General features: G+C 40.8%; 1 protein-coding gene across 1 annotated transcript in view; it reads right to left on the minus strand.

Moving 5' to 3' along the window:
- Positions 1 to 19,472, minus strand: part of CA10 (carbonic anhydrase 10 (inactive)) — a 724,792-nt gene that overhangs the window by 479,671 nt on the left and 225,649 nt on the right. The window contains exon 2 of the mRNA XM_086928760.1: positions 15,709 to 15,783. Within this exon, the coding sequence (XP_086784886.1) occupies positions 15,709 to 15,783 (75 nt within the window). The remainder of the gene's footprint in view (positions 1 to 15,708; positions 15,784 to 19,472) is intronic.

A 19,472-nucleotide genomic window follows, 5' to 3' on the forward strand; every position in this document is an offset into this window, starting at 1 on the left:
TATACTGATTGATAATGCAGACAGGAAAATGGCAAAACTACTGATTGAAATCCAGAAAGTAGAAGATGAGATTAAGCTAATGAACCTTCCAGAAGCAACAATTAAAAATTACACCATAATGGATGAGATCCTGAACAAGTTACAATTAGATATCAAGAAAAGGAAGGCTCGTAAAATTAAGAGAGATGAGAATGACTATCGATCAGGAAGAATATATACATATGCCAAAAGATATGATTATCTGATGAAAAAAACACCTAATATAAGACAGACAGGCAGCACCACACCACTTAGTGAGACAGATGTATCATCGAGTAATATATCTAGCGATGAGAATGATGAAATACCAGTGACTACAGCGAATATTCCTACACCAGAAAGTAATTTTTTAGAGGAAGTTCAGCGTTTACGGAAGGGGAATCGAGAAACAGGGAGAAATCGCAATACCACTGCAAGAGGACCAGGAGAGGCAGGAGAGGAAATGGGAGATCCAGGATCAAGGATAAAAAGGAGTCTGAGATCCTGGAAGCCACAACCGTAAGAGATGAGGGTGAAGTAAGTGACATTGAAGTTATCAATTTATCAGACTTTCAACTTACAAATGATATGATATGTATACTTCAGAAAGGTTTAGGATTCTGTCCAGCTAGGAGACAAGATTGGGTGATGACCAAAATAGATCTTTTTAAATTTACGAGACTGCTGAAAATAAAAAAAATCTTTGTTAATACACCAGAGAAGAAGGTAACACCTACATCTAGAGGGCTGAGTAACCTTACGATACAAGAATTGAAAGAGACTCAGCTCTTATTGTCTTTAACAGAAAGTGAAGATGACCCTGTTACTTTATCTAGACTTTTAGAAGAATTAGATGTTGAACGTTACCAATCACAAGAAAGTGGTCTTAAATTACGATCTAAGTGGACTCCTCAACTTGCACAAGGTAACACAATAGATGTGTTTTTTAAAGCAGTGAGCACAGACATAGATAAGGAGCTAGACTACCAACAGCAGAGACATCTGAGCCCAAGAGAGGACAATTTATCACCTGGAGAAAGGAAAGCCCTTAGAGATGTGATGAATAATAAGGACATTCAAATACGTAGGGCAGACAAAGGGGGCAATCTTGTAATTCAAAACACCACAGATTACAATATTGAAGTCTTATCTCAGCTTAATGACAGACGATATTATGTCAAATTGGAGAAGAACCCTATGAAAGCAGTTATGGAGACCATTAACAAGAAAGTTAAAGAATGGTATGACCTATCATTATTAGATCGTGATGAATACCTCTATCTCCTAACCACTTATCCGAAATCACCATGTCTCTATACTTTACCAAAGGTCTATAAATGCCGGGACAGACCTCCAGGTAGGCCGATTGTCTCCGGCATTAGTGGCCCGACTGAACTCCTTTCAGAATACATAGATACTTTTTTAAGAGAGTATGTGTATAACTTACCGTCTTTTGTTGAAGACACTAAGTTCATCTTGAATATACTGGATGATATGTCATGGGATAATGGGATGATACTAGCTACCCTGGATGTAGTATCCCTATATTCGAACATAGGACATGACTTGGGTATTAAAGCACTAGACTTCTTCTTGAGTAAAAGAGCAGCTGAACTCTATGATCATTCACAAATGCTATTACAGATGACGGAACTAGTCCTTAAAAACAACGTTTTCCTCTTTGATGGAAACTGGTACCGACAGGAGCTCGGGACAGCGATGGGAGCCAGATTTGCTCCGTCTTTTGCTAACCTCTTTATGGGGTGGTTCGAGGCGGAGCGAATCTGGGGAATCGCAAACAGAGAATGGATCCAGTATATTCATTACTGGGGTCGATTCATCGACGATTGCCTCCTAATCTGGACTGGGTCAGTTGAACAACTGAAGGGATTCTTTGACTACCTTAATGAGAATATGTATAATCTTAAATTCACAACCCAATATGATTTCAAGAAAATAACCTTTTTGGATATTGAGTTATTTGTAGAAGATGGCCATCTCAAAAGTCGGATGTACAGAAAACCAACTAGTTGTAATGCAGTTCTTCACGCCAAAAGCTGTCACCCGAATAATCAATTAAAAGCAATACCCTATGGTGAGATGGTGAGAGCCAGGCGAAACTGCTCCTCAGACCGAGACTTTGAAGCAAATATGAAAGACATTTCATGTCGCTTTGTAAGGAGAGGCTATGACAAAAAAGTGATCGATATGGCGGTAACCAGAGCCCTTAAACTTAAACGTAAAGATACATTAAAAGTCAAGCCTGTAAATACTAAGAAGGATACTGAAGTTAGGGTAAGAATGATTACACATTACAGCACAGAAAGCCCTAAACTGTATTCAATTCTTAAGAGACATTGGCATCTTTTGATGCTTGACCATGATCTTGCACCTTTCATTAATAAATTCCCCTCTGTGACATTTAGGAGAGGTTTGACACTAGCTAACATATTAAGTCCTAGTTACCCTAAGAAACATGTGAACAGAGACTGGCTATCTGGATTTAGGGGTTTCCACAAATGTGGTAAATGCTCTTCATGCAGATGGGCTAAGAAAAAGGTGGTAACTTTCAACTACAATGATACAGGAGAATTTGTTATAGACAAGTTTATAAATTGTGACACAACCTTTGTGGTTTATATCATTGCATGTAGCTGTGGAATGATATATGTTGGAAGTACCAAGAGAAGACTCAAAGATAGGATGTCAGAACACTTTAGAGCAATCAAGCAAGGGGATACTCGTTATCCCACTGCAGCACATCTGATTAGGAATTCACATGAGAGAGTGAAACACATATTCAGTTATCATGGTATTGATCATGTAGATCCAGAACCCAGAGGTGGGAATAGGATTCTAACACTTCGGAGAAAGGAAGTGATATGGTTAATAAAACTTAAAGCTGTAGAGAAGGGACTTAATGTTGATAATGAGTATGAATTCTTCCTAGGGAATGAGTAACTGTATATAATATATGAGATGACCTAATCTGCTGTAATTCGTGACAACCAAATGTAATTATCTGTATTGCCTGTTATAATGAACTGTTATTTGTGCGATGCTGTAATTGGATAAATGGCTGACTTTATGTTTTAAAATGAGCTTCTCTATGATGCTAAAGAATTTTATTAATTGTATAATACTGTGAAATTTAATTTAAGCCATTTATATGTAAGATGCTGTAAACAGTAAATATGAAGATTTAAATACTCTACTCTCCTTTTCCAAACCTGAACCCCCTATACTCTTGCTTGTACTAGCTAACTATACTTCGTGACTGCACAGAGGAGCGGATCACTTGTGTACCTTACCTTGCACCAATCTTTATATTAAAATAAGATTTATTAAATATTTAGTGCTAATTCAGATTTATATAGACGTTACGGGATGCCCAAAATCAGTAATACACTATTAATATTAAATATTGCAATATGACTCAGTACCGTATTATCAAGTTCAGTATACTCAATGGACTGATCAAAAGTGGTTGGTATCACAAAATGATCTTCTAAAGTTAACTTTTTTGGCAATTTCTTTAGGAACGAACTTTAAATTTGACCGTTCTAAAATGGCGGACACAAAATCGGAATTGCGTTCACTCTGTTAGGTTTGCCTTTCCAATTAGTCTTAATTATTTTGAAGATAAGTTAGATTATTTACATTTGAGACGGATAAATTATTTGTCAAAAATTTAAATTTGACCAACGATTTAGACTGAATAATAGATCGATAAATAAATACAAAATATAATTGTATTTTAGAACCTGTGAACTATACTTTTATTTATAATAAACTAGGCTTCTATTACAATAGTGATACGACAACTAGAGTTTATAACGCCAGTTTTAAACATCGAGTATTACCAATATGGCGCATCCCGCCATCAAATGTATACAAATAGGAATAGTAAGATGGCGCCAAATTAGGACGCCGACACGACGAGACGCGATCCGAAGCGTGAGATACTTCCTACTAGGTGAGAACCCCCGTTTGGGCTTAATCGTGATAATACTAAATGTTGTATATCATGACTTAATCTTGATTCCTAACTTTGGGAATTTGATATTATTTCAGGTGACGAATAACATCACCTGTGAATATAGCCCTTAAATATGGGTTACAGGTAAGAGAGTCGACTGCACCCTCGTTTACCTTTACCTCGATATGATGACATAGATGGGTTACTATTCGTAAGGACATTTATTGATCAATATGTAATTTTGTAGATTGGATTTATATATGACAAATGGACCACATTGGATAAGATTGGCGCAACGAGGAGGCATATAGGTATGACGTTCTACAGCATGGTCGCATTCTCTGTTTGATACTAACCCCCACAATAGACTATATCTATTTGATTTATAATAGATGAGGAGATGCTATACTTTTCAAACAACGATCCATACTTTGGTAACCTTATGAACACTTTGGTGATTCCAAGCTTTTTCTTGGTGGTGAGCATTATATCATAATACATATCTTTTACTTAAGCACCTATTTGGCTTTGGGATGTTTCCCTTTGGACCAAGGTTTATTTAATAGATTACTTTGTTATATCGAATATTGATATAGAATTATAATAGCGATTATACTTTGTTTTGGGTTGCAGCCCTGAGGAAGTCATTAGTCGAATCAGATTAGACGAAACACGTGTTGGCTGCACAAGTTTGAAGATTATATTGAAGATTGCATTTCAATGAAGAAAAGAATTGAAATATATCAAGATTAAAAACTATAATTGCATTGCTTGAAAAAGTATTCTTTTTGGACTCTTGAGTGCTCGATGGAAATAATTGACTTTGTCTGAGCTATTTTATAGCACTTTATCTTGTCGTGGTAACCGACTTGCTTTCATTTTGAGCACCATTTCTAATAGTTTGATTTGTGACAATCCTTTACCTGCTGTGCGCTCTGACCCTAACAGTTACCGCATTTCTTGTGTTGAGTCCCAAAACACATCGAATAAACTGCAGCAAATACTCTACCCCAAATGTTACAATCAGCCAACTTGGGCACAAGGCCCTTAGGTAAACTTGTGGTCAAAATTCTGTGTTTCTCTCACTGGTGTGGTATTTGGAAAAACAGCTTCAAGTTGCACACATTTTTCAGCAAGCCAATAAGGGTATTAGTCCTTATTCTGTGGCCGTTTGCCCATCACTGAATTAATCATGACAGAACTAATGGTCACACCACCGGGACACAGTGGTTGTGCAGCAACACCAAATGGTCCCACTTGCATGGTGTGTGACTGTATAACAGCTGTATGCACATGTATTAATGAAGTGTGCAATGCGCGTAGCTCTGCGACTGGAACGGTCATATCATTTGGATGCGGGGTATACCCAGCCAAAACGGGGCAAGTGGCCCCATCATTTGACAATGGTCCCAAACAGACCGCAGGCACAGGGTGTGGTAGGGCGCCATTAAACCAGATGGTATGTTGTCATGCTGTTAGTGGAACTTCAAGAGTTCTATACGGTCGATAATCCTGCAGAAGTGTGGTGGCAGTGTATTCGTGAAAGAAATTATCATTTCCATCCACTGCGGGAATAGTGACCCAAGAATAAAAAACCTCCAAGCTGTGGTTGGGCACAATTGGGGAATGTGTGGCATCGCGGAGCTGGTGGCTGCTGAGGTGGTCAGTGAGTAGTTGGTTGCTGAATTTCTCTGGGACCTTTTCTGTGGATGGTAGGAGGGGGATGAGTCTGTAGTTGGAAAGCATGTATGGGTCAGCAGATGGTTTCTTGAGTGGGGGCATGTTTCAAGGTGTCCCGGAATGAGTCAATGGAGGCCTTGAGGATAGGTGTTAGTGCTTCGCTGATCAATAAGAGTCCTTTGATGAAGTTGTGATGGGGGCAAGGTTCAAATGGGGCCCCTGAGTGAATGGTCTTCATTGTAAAGTTTAATTTCACCGGTGGTGATGGCAGGCCACAAGGTCAGGGTTCATTCCTCAGCTGTGATGGGAAGTTTAGTTGCGATTGTGATGGGGTTCAGTTGATGGTCAAAGTTGCAGTGTATGGAGCTATTTCTGTCACAAAAGAATTCTAAGAGCTTGTTGTAAATGTCTTGTTATGGGGTGATGTTGCTTGAGGCTGCAGGAGGTGCGATGAAATCTTTTATGCTGGAGAAGATTTATTTGCAGCTGTGAGCGCTAGTGTCAATGCGATCTGCAAGAGCTGTGCACTTGTTGGTCCGTATCTTTGTGGTGGTAACTTCTGAGGGCTGATTTGAAGAATCTCTTGATTTCCAATGCCCCTCAGATCTGTTAAGAAAGCCAATTTTAAACATAACAAAACACTCACAGCATCAATAGCTCAGCATCTTGCAATTGTAGTCATTGCAATCATGCAATGAATATACCAGAAAGAAAATTACATTAATAAATCACAACACCGGCGGCCTGGTGGACATATCTTGTTTCCTCACTATCAAATGTTTTTTTCATTATAACATATGCTTTAATCATGGCTTAATTACAGGAGAAAATGTAAACTGTGAGTCAACAACAATAAGGCATTTTGTTGTGTTGAAATGAGAAAGCAACATGGCACATTTGGTTTTGAGCCATTAATTTGCAGACTTCAGAGTGTATGATGGAAACCCAGAGTTAAAATAGACCAGTAGAGCCAGAGAGAAGTGACTGTGCCTCTAAGAGCACTGATACAAATAATAAACCTACAACAAGCAAGGGCTTCAAATAAAATTCCAAATGAACACTCCTGGAAAGCGCACGTTAATGCTATTGTATGTGTAAGATAAAATGACATTTTGAAATACTATTAACGTCTGCTCTTTATTGCATCTTCACGCTTGCTAGGATCTTCTGAGGAGTACATATGAATTACAGTTTTCTTTCTTATAACAGGTAATTACATTCAGTATCTTAGCATGCACATATGTGGGAATTAAGTGTAAGTGACCAATTTTAAGCACGCCATGCACTCCTATTCACAACGTATTCAATAAGAATGGCCTTAAATATTTATCACAGGTTTTATCTAGCTATGTAGCATATAGTTATAAGGGGTCCAGAGCAACAAATATTCAGTGTAAATTCCACTAAATTCCACATTACTACGCATGCGTGGTTAATACGTACAGCCTTTATCACGCATACCTTTACTACGAGATACGTAGTAAAGGCATGTGTGCTAAAGGAAAAAGGAAAAAAGGGGCTTGGCGTGTCTCCCCACCACAAAAAAAAAGTCCGGTTGAAAAGGGGGGGGGGGGGAAAGGGTGTTGGGGGTCTCCCCCCTGAAAAATTGCACCTGTCTCCCATTGCGATGTCGAAAAATGAATTAAAAAAGAACATTTATGAAAGTCGTTGTAAAGGTATGCATGGTAAAGGCATTTTCGTGGTAAAGGTTATGCGTGGCAATGGCATTCTCGTTGTAAAGCATGCTTGGTAAAGGCATTTGTTGCAACGGAATGCGTTATAACGTCATACAACCTTGTTCTTTCATAATGTTGTGATATCATCAATTTTTGTTTGTAAGGGGAAAAAGGGGGTATGTTGTAGTCTCAGTGAAGCAGAATGTATTTGGAAAGTGTATGTCATCACGCATTCCATTGGTTACCATGGTGAGGCTGCCTAGGTCGCAAAGTCTTCTGCTATATGTGGAGAGAGTTATGCCATCCCTTGTGGTTGTATGACGTTATCAATCAATCAATCAATCATTGCATTTCTAAAGTGCGCTACATACCCGTGAGGGTCTCAAGGTGCTGAGGGAGTGGGGAGGGTGCTACTGATTGAAGAGCCAGGTCTTGAGGAGTCTTCTGAAGGCCAGCAGGTCTTGAGTCTGTCGTAGGCTGGTTGGGAGAATGTTCCAGGTCTTGGCGGCGAGGTAGGAGAAGGATCTTCTGCCGGCTGTGGTTTTCCGGATACGAGGGACTGAGGCGAGGGCGAGGTTGGCTAAGCGGAGGCTTCGGGTGGGGGTGTGGAAGCTGAGTCGGTTGTTGAGGTAGGTAGGTCTGATGTTGTGTATTGCTTTGTGTGCGTGGATGAGGAGTCTGAAGGTGATTCTCTTGTTGACGGGGAGCCAGTGCAGGCCTCTCAGGTGGGGTGTGATGTGGCTGCGCGGGGGACGTTGAGGATCAGTCGGGCCGAGGCATTCTAGATTCGTTGTAGTCATCTCAGGAACTTGTTTGTTGTTCCTGAGTAGAGGGCGTTCCCGTAGTCGAGTCTGCTGGTGATGAGGGCCTGGGTGACTGTTTTTCTAGTGTCGAAAGGGATCCACTTGAAGATTCTGCGGAGCATACGGAAGGTGTTGAAGCAGGATGCGGAGATGACGTTGACTTGCCTAGTCATGGAGAGGGTGGAGTCGAGGATGACCCTCAGGTTGCGTGCGTGGTCCGTGGGTTCCTGGGCTGTGCCTAGCAATGTGGCCCACCAGCAGTCATCCCAGGATGATGGGGTGAGTTAGAGAATGAGGACTTCCGTCTTGTCTGAGTTCAGCTTCAGTCTGCTGTCCTTCATCCAGTCGGCTACGGCCCTCATTCCTCTGTGGAGGTTGGCTTTGGCGGTGTGGGGCTCTTCGATGAGGGATTTGATCAGCTGGGTTTCGTCGGTGTAGGAGATGATGTTGAGGTTATGTTGTTGTGCGACGTGGGCGAGAGGTGCCATGTAGATATTGAACCCAAAGGAGATTGGTCTATGAAAATGTGGTTAAGGCTAGACCCTTATTAAGCATACAACATGAAAATTGCCTCAACCACTCTTACTTGAACGAAAAAACGTTTTCAGGTTAGAAAAATATTTATTACCTCCCAACCAGGCATGCTTATTCAATGCCAATTATTTTAAAATTTTAGAAATATATTTTAACATCAATAGACAGAAATAAGGAATGTACATTCAACTTATATACAAATGGTTTGATACACATAAAAACAAACAATGTCAAAATGATATTTAAACACCCAACATCCTACAAAACAATTATTACATAACAGGAAACAAATATCACATACATATAGAATCAATGAATGAAAAAATCAAAAGAATGGGGAATAGAGAACAACTGAATGAGTCAAAAATAATAATATCTGAACTGTCCAAGCCTAATGTTGTTTAGTAATAATGCTCTAGTCCACCAAAGCTGCCGACGCATTTCGAGACCAGGACAGTGTCCCTGGGCTCTCATCAGGGCTTTTATTCTTTGTGTCTGAAAGATGCAAAGAAAAAAGCGTTTCACCATTTTGTTGAAATGAAAGCCTCAACTTTAAAAATGTATTCACTAGTAGTATGTACATAAGGAGAATCTAGTATGTTGGTTTTAAGTTAGCCAGTATTGAGTAATTGTCAAGGAGGAATTGAGTGAGATGAAGTCGTCAGAGGAATTGATTTTCAGATAAAGTTGCGTGTCATCCATATACATATGGAAAAGAATGTTCATTGATGATAGAGCGTTCACTAGTGGTTCCAGGAAAATATTAAAGAGTATGGAAGAAAGAACAGATCCTTGCCGGACCCCCATGGAGACTGTAGACATTTGGGTAATGTATGATTCACCTTAACTCTTTGGGATCTATTGTGGAGGAAGGAAGAGAACCATTGCAATACCAGACCAGAAAGGCCCATCCTGTGTTCCAGAATGGCTAAGAGGTTATCGTGATTGAACGTGTCGAATGCAGAGGAAAGATCAAGGAGGATTAAATCCGTAATGTGAAAGAGCGCCGATTCAGTATTGTGACCACTCCTAAAGCCAGATTGGTGTGGATCCAAGGGATTGAAAGTCTCGATGTGCGAGCAGAGTTGAGATTGAAAGTATTTTTCTAGGAGCCTAGCCACAGTACGGATGTTGGAGATAGGACGGAAGTTGTTGAGATCAGATCTGTCCACATCATTTCTTTTTAGACTGGGTCAAACCTGAGTTGCTTTTAGACATTCGGGGATCTTGCTTTGGGATAAGGAGGCATTGACAATCTTTGTCCAGAGGAGAATGACGGCCTCCTTGATTTCTTTGAAGACAGACAGTGGCAGTGGGTCGCTGAAGTGATTAGAAGGGTTAATGCTAAGAAGGGTTTTGCAGATGTCGTTTTCACTGAGGGGAGAGAAGGAGCCCCACGTGGCCTTGTCCTTAGTGCTAAAACTAAGCGGCTTTAGACTCGCAGAGAGGACAGGTTGAGCCGTACTCTCAAATGATGTAAGAAGGGCCCTCTTGTCTTCAAGGTCTAGACTGAGGTGTTTAGTTTTCTCCATAAAGAATATAGCCAGATTGGTGCAAGAATGTGAAATGTCTGCTGAGTGGAGGTGATTGGGTGCTGTTGCAAATTGCTGTTTGACAATTTCCAAACGTTTTATGGGGTGATTTGATGCTTGTCTAAGTTGGGCTCTGAAATAATCAGCATTAGTTGTCTTGATTTGTGTATTGTAGGAGCTCCTAACCGATTTAAGGACTTTTAGATAGTACACAGAAGGTTTTGATCTCCATAGACGTTCAGCTGTCCTTAAGTTGGGGCGATCAGAGTTTAGGTTGTTGTTGAACCAGGGTTTGGAGATTTTGGAGGCAGCATTTTTTTGTTGTAGAGGTGCTATTGAATTCATGATAGCAGAGATAGTATAGTTATAGATGTCCATGAGATTGTGTACATCAGTCAAATCTTGGGAAGACAAGGATTTTTTACATTCGATAGCTAGGCAGTCCTTGTTAATAGTCTTGAGGTCCCTTTCCCACAGTTCTTTTCTTAGGTTGTACCCTTTGCTGTGTCACCATCCTATTGATAAAGAAGAAGATGCTGTAGTGGTCGGACCAATCACAAGGAGTAATGTTCTCCAATGTGATGGTATCACCTTTTGAAATAATGAGGTCCAGAATTTCTCCTGTGTTGTGAGTTAGCCGGTCACAGAATTGGATAAGGTCCAGATCAGATTGGAATGCATTAAGACAGATCACCGCTTGGTCATTAGGTTTAGACCAGTGAAGGTTGAAATCAACCAGGTAGATTTGGGATACTGAGTGGTCGTCATTGGAGGAGATAATTTCCCTTAGTTGTTCGATGAAGAATAAGTTATTGCCAGGAGGGTGGTAGAGAGTATGAAGTTTGCAAACAGGGAGGTGATTACTAGAGATGTTGAGGCAAAGGTATTTGACTACGGATTTAAGAATCCATAGATACAGTTAAGTACTTTAAAATGTGTTGGCCTTCTTTTCTCAAGGCAGTTATTAGCATTGCCGTCTTCCTATCTGGACTGAAGCTCTGCCCATCTAATGGTACAATATAGTTCTTTAAAATATTGATCTGCTCTTCCCATTCTGTTGGCAGCAGACCCAGTTGGAGCAAGAAACTTGGTAGTTGAATAATAGTTTGTATTTTATAGAGCAAGGTTTCCGGAATTTTTGACAGCTGAACAGTGGACACCTACCTATCAGTTCTCACTTCACATGCTGTTTTCCCTAAAACAGGGTAACCAAGGCTGGAATGAAAACCAAAATCAGTCATGGCAGAAATGTTCACATAGATCCACACTGAAGGAGGCTGTCACTAAAACCGCCCGTAGGTCATGGTTTGGTCACAGCAGCCCATCCTAATTTTAAAACAGATCCTAGCCTACAGCTACCAAGAAAATACCAGAGTGACAGAATGGCTAACATGGCCCTGATGGCAATCATTCTGACACTAAGATGCGCATAAGCCTTTCCAGTGATGGCCTTCTTTTGTGGGCATAAAATGTGCAAGTGACGTACAAGAATAATTACCAACGTAGGCCGCTGTGATGTGTTCAACACTCACATGTGGGACTAAAATGTTGTAAATGGGTTGAAAAACAGAAGTGGCAGACACAAGCCTGGGCCTCTGTGTTGAAATCTCAAAAAACCTGCTTCAGACATTTAAACAATATGTCTGCTTTGAAGCAGCCAGGACCAGCTGCACAATTTGTAGATTTAAAAGAAGTAAGCCTTTGCATGCTAACTAGTTGAAAGTAAAGCATGGAACACATAAAGCAGTGTTCTTTGTAAAAGCGCCAGAAACTGTTCTGTAAGTGAAACTGCATTTTTATTAGCAACTTTTTTTATACGTGACTAAGAAATAACTACACACATCATCATTTCCGCGTTGCATTAATTATTGAAAAATATAAGTATTTGCCAAACAAAAATTATTGGCTTAAACTGCCATCATTAGAGCCAGATACAAAGGCAATAAGCTAACTGCAGCCACTTCTTTGGCTACCTGCTGTGAATTTTAATTAGGTACCATCACACTCATGGTCAGCCAATTGAGGGCATGTAAACCACTCCATATACCTGCTACCATAGCATAAAGGCGGCCACTGATTAAAATCTAGAGACACACAGGGTGTCAGACTTGGCTAATGTTTGTTTGGAAAGGACGGGACATAGCTATCTCAGAGCAGTCCACGTAATGAACCATCAAGGTATTATTGTCATAGCAGCCCCCTAAGAAAGGACAGTTTCATATGATCCTTTTGTAGGATTAGAATTCCACAGAGTTTCAGCCACCTCACTGATGTGGACAATTAGCTGGGAGTGAACATTGTTTGTGTAGGAGAGGAGCCCAACATTGGAATACAGGAACATGACATTTGCTTTCAACAGCATTTCTTGAACTCTGGACATCAGCTGCAAGTGACTAGAAAATATTTTAAACAGTGAGTTCTTTTGTAAGGATTTTTTTTTTTTAATCATTTCCTGTATGGCAGCCTGGTTTCAGTGCCTGAAGCAAATGCACTGATGCCCCATAGTCAGTACTTATTTTGTGAAAGAAACGGGTAGTGATGTTGAAACTCTACTCAGAAGCCTTCACCCACTGCAAATAAACATCGGCGCAAATAATACCAAGGGCCGCAGCCTTTAATCCACTACCAGCCAGCTCCAAACCCTTTATCTCACACTTGCAGGTTTCTGCGGTCTCTCTTTGTGACGATATTGCCGTTTTTCTCTTCTTCCATCTATCGGATCTGTGTGTTTCCCCCTCTCTTGCACAGAGAAAATATATGATCCGAAACGATAAGTGCTGATCCTCAAAAATAAGTACCGGTGGCCTCCACCGGCAATTACCAACTCAAATTAAGCACTATCCCTAGTAACCTATTTTAAGAAACGAAACGAGATCGTGGGAGAAATTGTTGGTTTAAAATGTTACCTACTACACCTCCTACAAAACCCTAGTGTTACCATTTGGTCAAACTGGATATGCACCTTGTTAGAACTGGGTGTCTCTAGTTGGCAGAGGTAGGTACCACTGTCCAAATAGGGACGCTTGATTCTAGTAAGGGTAAGGAGGAAACCCTCTGAGATAACCTCTGTTCACCCTCTAGGTAGCTTGGCACGAGTAGTCAAGGCTATTCAGGAGGCAATGTGTAAAGTATTTGTACCAACACTCACAGTAACACAGTGAAAACACCACAAACTGACTCCACAACAGTTTAGAAAAATAAAGGTATTTATTCTAAACTACACAAGACCAAAACAACAAAAATCCAACATACACAGTTCAAGAATATGCTTTCAAAAGAGTTCTTAAGGTTGTAATAAAATAATCCACAGTTGCGTGAAAAGTTCACAGTTGCGTCACGTTTCAGACACAGTACCTTTAGTTGCGACAAAGTTCCAAAAGCAGAAGCTGGTGCGGTGGAAAACAAGCGATGAGTTGCTCCTGAGACCCTGGGGAGGCGATGCGACAGCCCCGCTGCAGCAGCGGGCGTGTTGCGATGAATCCGGTCTGTATTGGGAGGAAGGCCACTTGTATGGATTCCGGTGCGTAGGTTCCGTAGGAAGTTTGTTCTCGTAAAGGCGATCTCTGGAGTTGCGACGATCTCCGGGGCGACGATGCATGAACCAGCAGTGATCTTCTCTCTCGCAGCTCCTCAATGCGATGGCTTCTGCGACGACACTCGCAGTGACGTGATGCGGTTCGCAAGCAAGCAGTGCGGTGATCTAACCCTGCGACGACAGGCTCTGCGACGACACTCGCAGCGATGTTAGGCTTCCTGCACTGATCGGGTGCGTCCCGCAAATGAAGGATGCAATGGTTCTGACAGCGGCAACAGGCACTGCGATGATCTCGACCTTCGTAGCAGCGGGAAACTTCTTGCACGGTCGGGGATGCGCTCCGCAGCGAGCGATGCGATAACTTTTCAATTGCAAAAAGTCTCTCGAGCTTAGTTTCAAGCTTCCCAGCACCGGTACAACTTCCAGAGGCCCCACAACTGGATCAAGCACTCTAGGAAGGCCAGAACTCTCTCAGCAGAGTTCAGGGAAGTTGGGGGTGAAGTCCTTTTGTTCCTGGGACTTCAGAACAGCTCTTCTCAGTCCCTTGGAGATTCCTTCAAGACAGGGGACACAGCACAACAGCAAAGTCCTTCCCTTCTCCTTGGCAGCAAAGCAACAGATCAGTCCAGTAGAGCAACAGCAGGACAGTCTTCCTTCTTCAGATTCAGCTTTCTCCTTGGCAGAGGTTCCTTCTTGATTCCAGGATGATCTAATTTTCTGTTGTCAGGGGTCCTGTACTTATACCCCTAAAAGTATTTGTTCTCTTTGTGCAAGTGGGCCTTGAGCCCGGTCTGAACCAGTTCTGGGTGTTGCTTGGGCACTTTGTTTGCCTGGCTTTCAGAGTGAGGGGCAGGGTCGTCAGCCGCCCAGCAGGAGGTGGAGCCAGCATTGTGGCAGGCAGGCACAGCCCTATTCAGGCCCAGGTGCTAACTCCTCCCACCACTCAGGTTGCAAATGCAGTCAGTCATCCTAGGGCTGACTCAGCCAGCCTCCTGGGGAATCCCCAGCCCCTGTCACTCTCAAACCAGACAGTCAATACACAAACAGGCCAAGGCACACAGAAGGGTCAGACAAGAGAACAGCAACTTTCTAAAAGTGTTGTTCTCAAACACAGGATTTAAAAACAACCTTTCCTAAAAGATGTGTTATTAAATTCTGAGTTCAGGGATACTAGACTCTTATGTCCTATCTTGTTCCTATGGGAAGAAATGCTGGTAGCCACTGTAGCCAGCATCCCCCATGTTAACCTATAGAGCAAGATAGCCTTACAATAGTGAAAAACGAAAATGGCTGTAATTCACTACTAGAGCATGTCACCTGCACCAGTACATGCTCTACCTTTCACATACACTGCACCCTGCCCAGGGGGGTACCTTGGGCCTTCCATAGGGGTGACTAATGTGCACAAAAAGGGAATGGTTAGGCCTGGTCAGTGGGGACACTGACCAGGAGGGCATGGCAGTTCCTAGACTGCACACAGGCACTGCAGTGGCAGGCCTGAGACACCATTTTGGGGCTACTCATGTGGGTGGCACAATCAGTGCTGCAGGCCCACCAGTAGCATTTGTCATCACCAGCCCTGGCACACCCAGTGCACTTTACTAGGGAATTCACAGTGATACAAATATGCCAATCATGTATATCCAATCACAATAACAATTTACACAGAGAGCATATGCACTTCAGCACTGATCAGCAATGGTAAAGTGCGCAGAGTCCTATTGCCAACAGCCACGGGTCAGGAAAAATAAGGGAGGAAGAAGCAAAAAGTTTGAGGATGACCTTGCAAGAAGGGCCAGTTCCAACACACCTGGCTTAACATTACCGCTGGCGTTTCAATGGCTCTAAATGTAGATGCCTATAAGCAAGAATACTAATGCTAGACATGATTATATGGGTTCAATATGACACACAGAAATCAAACAATAAACATAAAATGGGCTGGTCTCACCTGGAACGAAGCTTCCTGGCACCACCTCTTTATATGCCCACCAACCTTCATGGATTTTTGGTGAATTATGCTGAGCTAGAAGACAAAAGTTGTATAAAATCAGTAATTTGGAACAATTATGTAATGTATACACTGATTAAATAGTTGAGTGTCTTTTGCAAGTTTTGGCATGTTCAGACTTTTGGATCTTAAAGAGAGCTTGCAGTGAACTAAGTCAAAATTATTCAATACAACTTTCTCCAAAGCTTCTAAAAATCTGTCTGTACAATTTAAACACATATAATTTTATTCCACCTAATAGGATAGGGTCTTGTTTAATTGGAGAATGAGGCAGGTTGTTACCAATGCTAAGCATGTGTTCACATTAGTGGAAACGTCTGAGGCCAAAGAATAGTGGGCTAGGTCAATGTGGTATAATGATATCACGTGACAGGCGAGGATTGGTGTTTGGTGTTTTAAAATACACTGGCTGGAGTACGGGGCTTGGTATCGGATCAGAGTAACATGACAATCGGATCGACGTTTCTCTTGTTGGGCGAAGACAGCCGAAGCTCGGATTAATGGATTAATGATGACTGGATACCTATCCATGCAACTTTGAAAGAAAGTATGAAACGCGTTGGCTGTGTGTATCGATCAACCTGTGAAAATAATAAAGACGAAATATCCACACTCAGGACTCTTCATTTGACAGCATATGTTATGCTATCTAATGTGTGCCTCTCTTTGCTTTTGGGTGTAGTAGTGTATTAGGTCTTGTGGCAGTAGACCTACAGAGGTGGGCACATTTTTTTTCTAAATTTCATGTTCAAATACATATAGTGATTATAGGGCGTCATTTTTCCTTCGCTGCCATTGCATTATTTAAAAGTATAATGATATCTCTCAACTATAGAAATAAAAGATATTCAGTCCCTTATAAAAGGAAAAGTTGCATTTACCTGGACTAACTTCTCAATTTTCAAACTGTCCTCCACCTACCACTTGTGAAATTAAACAAAAAGTTGCAAGCCACTATTGACCAGCAAGATTTGCTCACGGCCAACTTGCTGGGGCTCTGCACTTACTCTCGTATAGAATTGGCCACCATTCATGTGATTATTGATGTACTGCAAATCATAAAAATGAGGATACATTTCTGAATGTGATCGGCTACAAGGCCCACCTCCTTTTCCACTTGTATTTTTTTTCTTCACTTCCTTATGGTTTAGTATTTTTCTTTATGCTCTGATTTGTTGAGCAGCTAAGCAACAATTCAATAAAACATTGTACATATTATTGTTTATATGTTGCTTACGCCTTTTCTCAAGAGAGGCATAACGTTTATTCTTCTGCCATTTCCTTGCACATTTTTCTTCATCTGGCATTTTCTCATGTAGGTATGTCTGTCCTTATTTTTAGCATTGTACTGTCTCCCTATTCTCAGATATCTTCTTGTACATTATGCCATTTTGTGAAGTATTTTAAAATAATATAAAGGGACTTTTTACTAACCCTAAATTTTTCTCCACAGTCATGGGATTAGTAGAAATCGCGTTTAAGGCTACTTTGAATTATTTGTGTTAGCATGCTTATATTATTATGTGTTTTAAATACATTTCATCTTCATTTTATCCCAAACATACGTGTTAACACTATGTTGTAGATTAAGTTTAAGTGTTCATTGTTTATTTAATTTACTTTTAATTAGCTGGGTTATTTTTAATTTTATTAGTTTCTGAATATGGGTCCTTTGCATTCATTTACAGAAATTCTGCAAATGTATATAAATTAACATTTATAGAAATGTATTTGTTCCAGTCCTGCATATATAGGATCTTAGCATGAATGTATATACATTTTACTAATGTATATGCATTTGCATTTATAGAAATATATTTGTTCCAATCTAAGACATGACCTTGATTTCTCTTAGCCCAGTTCTAGTTTCTGTGTTTTTTCTTCTTCTCACCTTTGTCGTCTTGTGTATTTCTATTATAATTTTAATTTTCATTGCTTCTGTGGGGGCCAGTTACACTTCAAGGTTTGTGCCTTTATTGAGAATAAATTAATTTATGATCAAGCAAATGTAATTGGGATGCTTAATGTAGAATCAGGCACGTTTTTTCCCTGGAGATAGTTGTCCACTTGGATTGCTTTATGAATGTTTGTGCTTTCAAACTGTTCATATTATGACATTTGGACTAGGTGTACTTATTTGAGATTAGGTGAGTTACATAATACACCTACATGAGCCTTATTCAGTTTTTTATAGGACAACATAGGTTGCATATTGCATAGATGATGCTGAGGTAGTGAAGCAGGAAAATTAATATGTGGAATGCTGGAACATCTTCAGGCCATAGGTAAAGCTGATGTAAATTATCATATGGCCCAGCATTTTAAGAGAGAACACTACAGAAATGAGCAGCTATTAAACTATTTTGCTGATTGTACTCCTAAATATGTAAGTGGCACCCGGGAGCCAGTGTGTCACTACCCTGACCGAGTCATCAGGTCCTGTCATGCCTACCACAATATTTTCTTCAGTGTTGTGGCCAGCCATTTAGATCAGTCAATTCAATTCATAAACTTTATTCGGTTTTACAATAAAAACCATAAAAGTTGTACAACAATAATACAGTTAAAACGATCCGTGCTTGATCAATAAAAGAGCGCCAGAGTTGCAATAAGGGACAGGGTAATAAATAATTATAAAAAAAGGTCAAAGGAAGGCATACATTATTGGTCCAAGTAGTTCCAGTAATTAACACAAGCTTTTAAAAAACCCAATATAAAAGGTAAACAGTCTTCCTTCAATAATTGCAGATACATCAGTGCGGGTCGAACCTGGTTAAAATTCAATCTTTTTAAAATTGGGACCAGGAAATGTTTTCGAGGGAAAGCATAAAAATTACATAACAACATAAAATGTAGCATATCCTGCGGAGACTGATTGTTGCAGCCGCAGGAAGCTGTCACCATACCTCTAAAAGAACATTTGCGTCTGGCAAGTAGGAGGTCAAAGAGGTTCAACCGAAACCTGGTTAGTAAACATTTATCATGCGTAGACAGAGACCCCATAAGGTATTGCTCTGTTTTAGGTGTTGATTTTTAGCATAATGTGTGTGTGCACACTGGATTTCTCAACCTCCTTGGCTTCCCTTTCCATATTCCTCTCTAGTAAAAAGGCTACCTTAATTGCTTCCACATCCTTCTTTACAATACAGTCAGGATTAGAGAATAGATCCCCCGCCCCAACTTTTCCAGACTTCTCTTCACGCAATTCAGCCATGGGATACATGCTGAGTTATCAAGAGCCAAACAATCTCTTAAAATTAAATGAGTAAGGGGGATATCTATATTCAACCAGCATTTTATCCAACAGGTAAGTGGTCGTAGAGATATTAGGTCATTTAAATATGGGACCCCTAATTCCTCCTGGGTCACCATGTTAGAGGTGCCCTCCCGGGAACACACAGGTGCTTCAGAAAGTCATTTTCCGATATTTGAAGGGACTGTCCTGCAGTATAGCCCCATAGCTCACTGCCATACGAGGCTATTGACAAACTTTTAGCTTTATACAGTTGTAGCATGGCCTCTGTGGGCTTCTTCCCTTTTTGAGATGAAAAATTGAAAATTGCAGAGTTCGCCCTCACCATGTTCCCTTTTGTTTTCTGCAATAATGGGCCCCAATTCATCTTGTCATCAAAAAGGAACCCTAAATAGGAGAACACATTGGTACATGGAATCTTAGAGTCTCCCACTTGAAATTGATAATTCTT

This window comes from Lissotriton vulgaris, chromosome 7, assembly GCF_964263255.1.
Source record: "Lissotriton vulgaris chromosome 7, aLisVul1.2, whole genome shotgun sequence".
NCBI classification, from domain to species: domain Eukaryota; kingdom Metazoa; phylum Chordata; class Amphibia; order Caudata; family Salamandridae; genus Lissotriton; species Lissotriton vulgaris.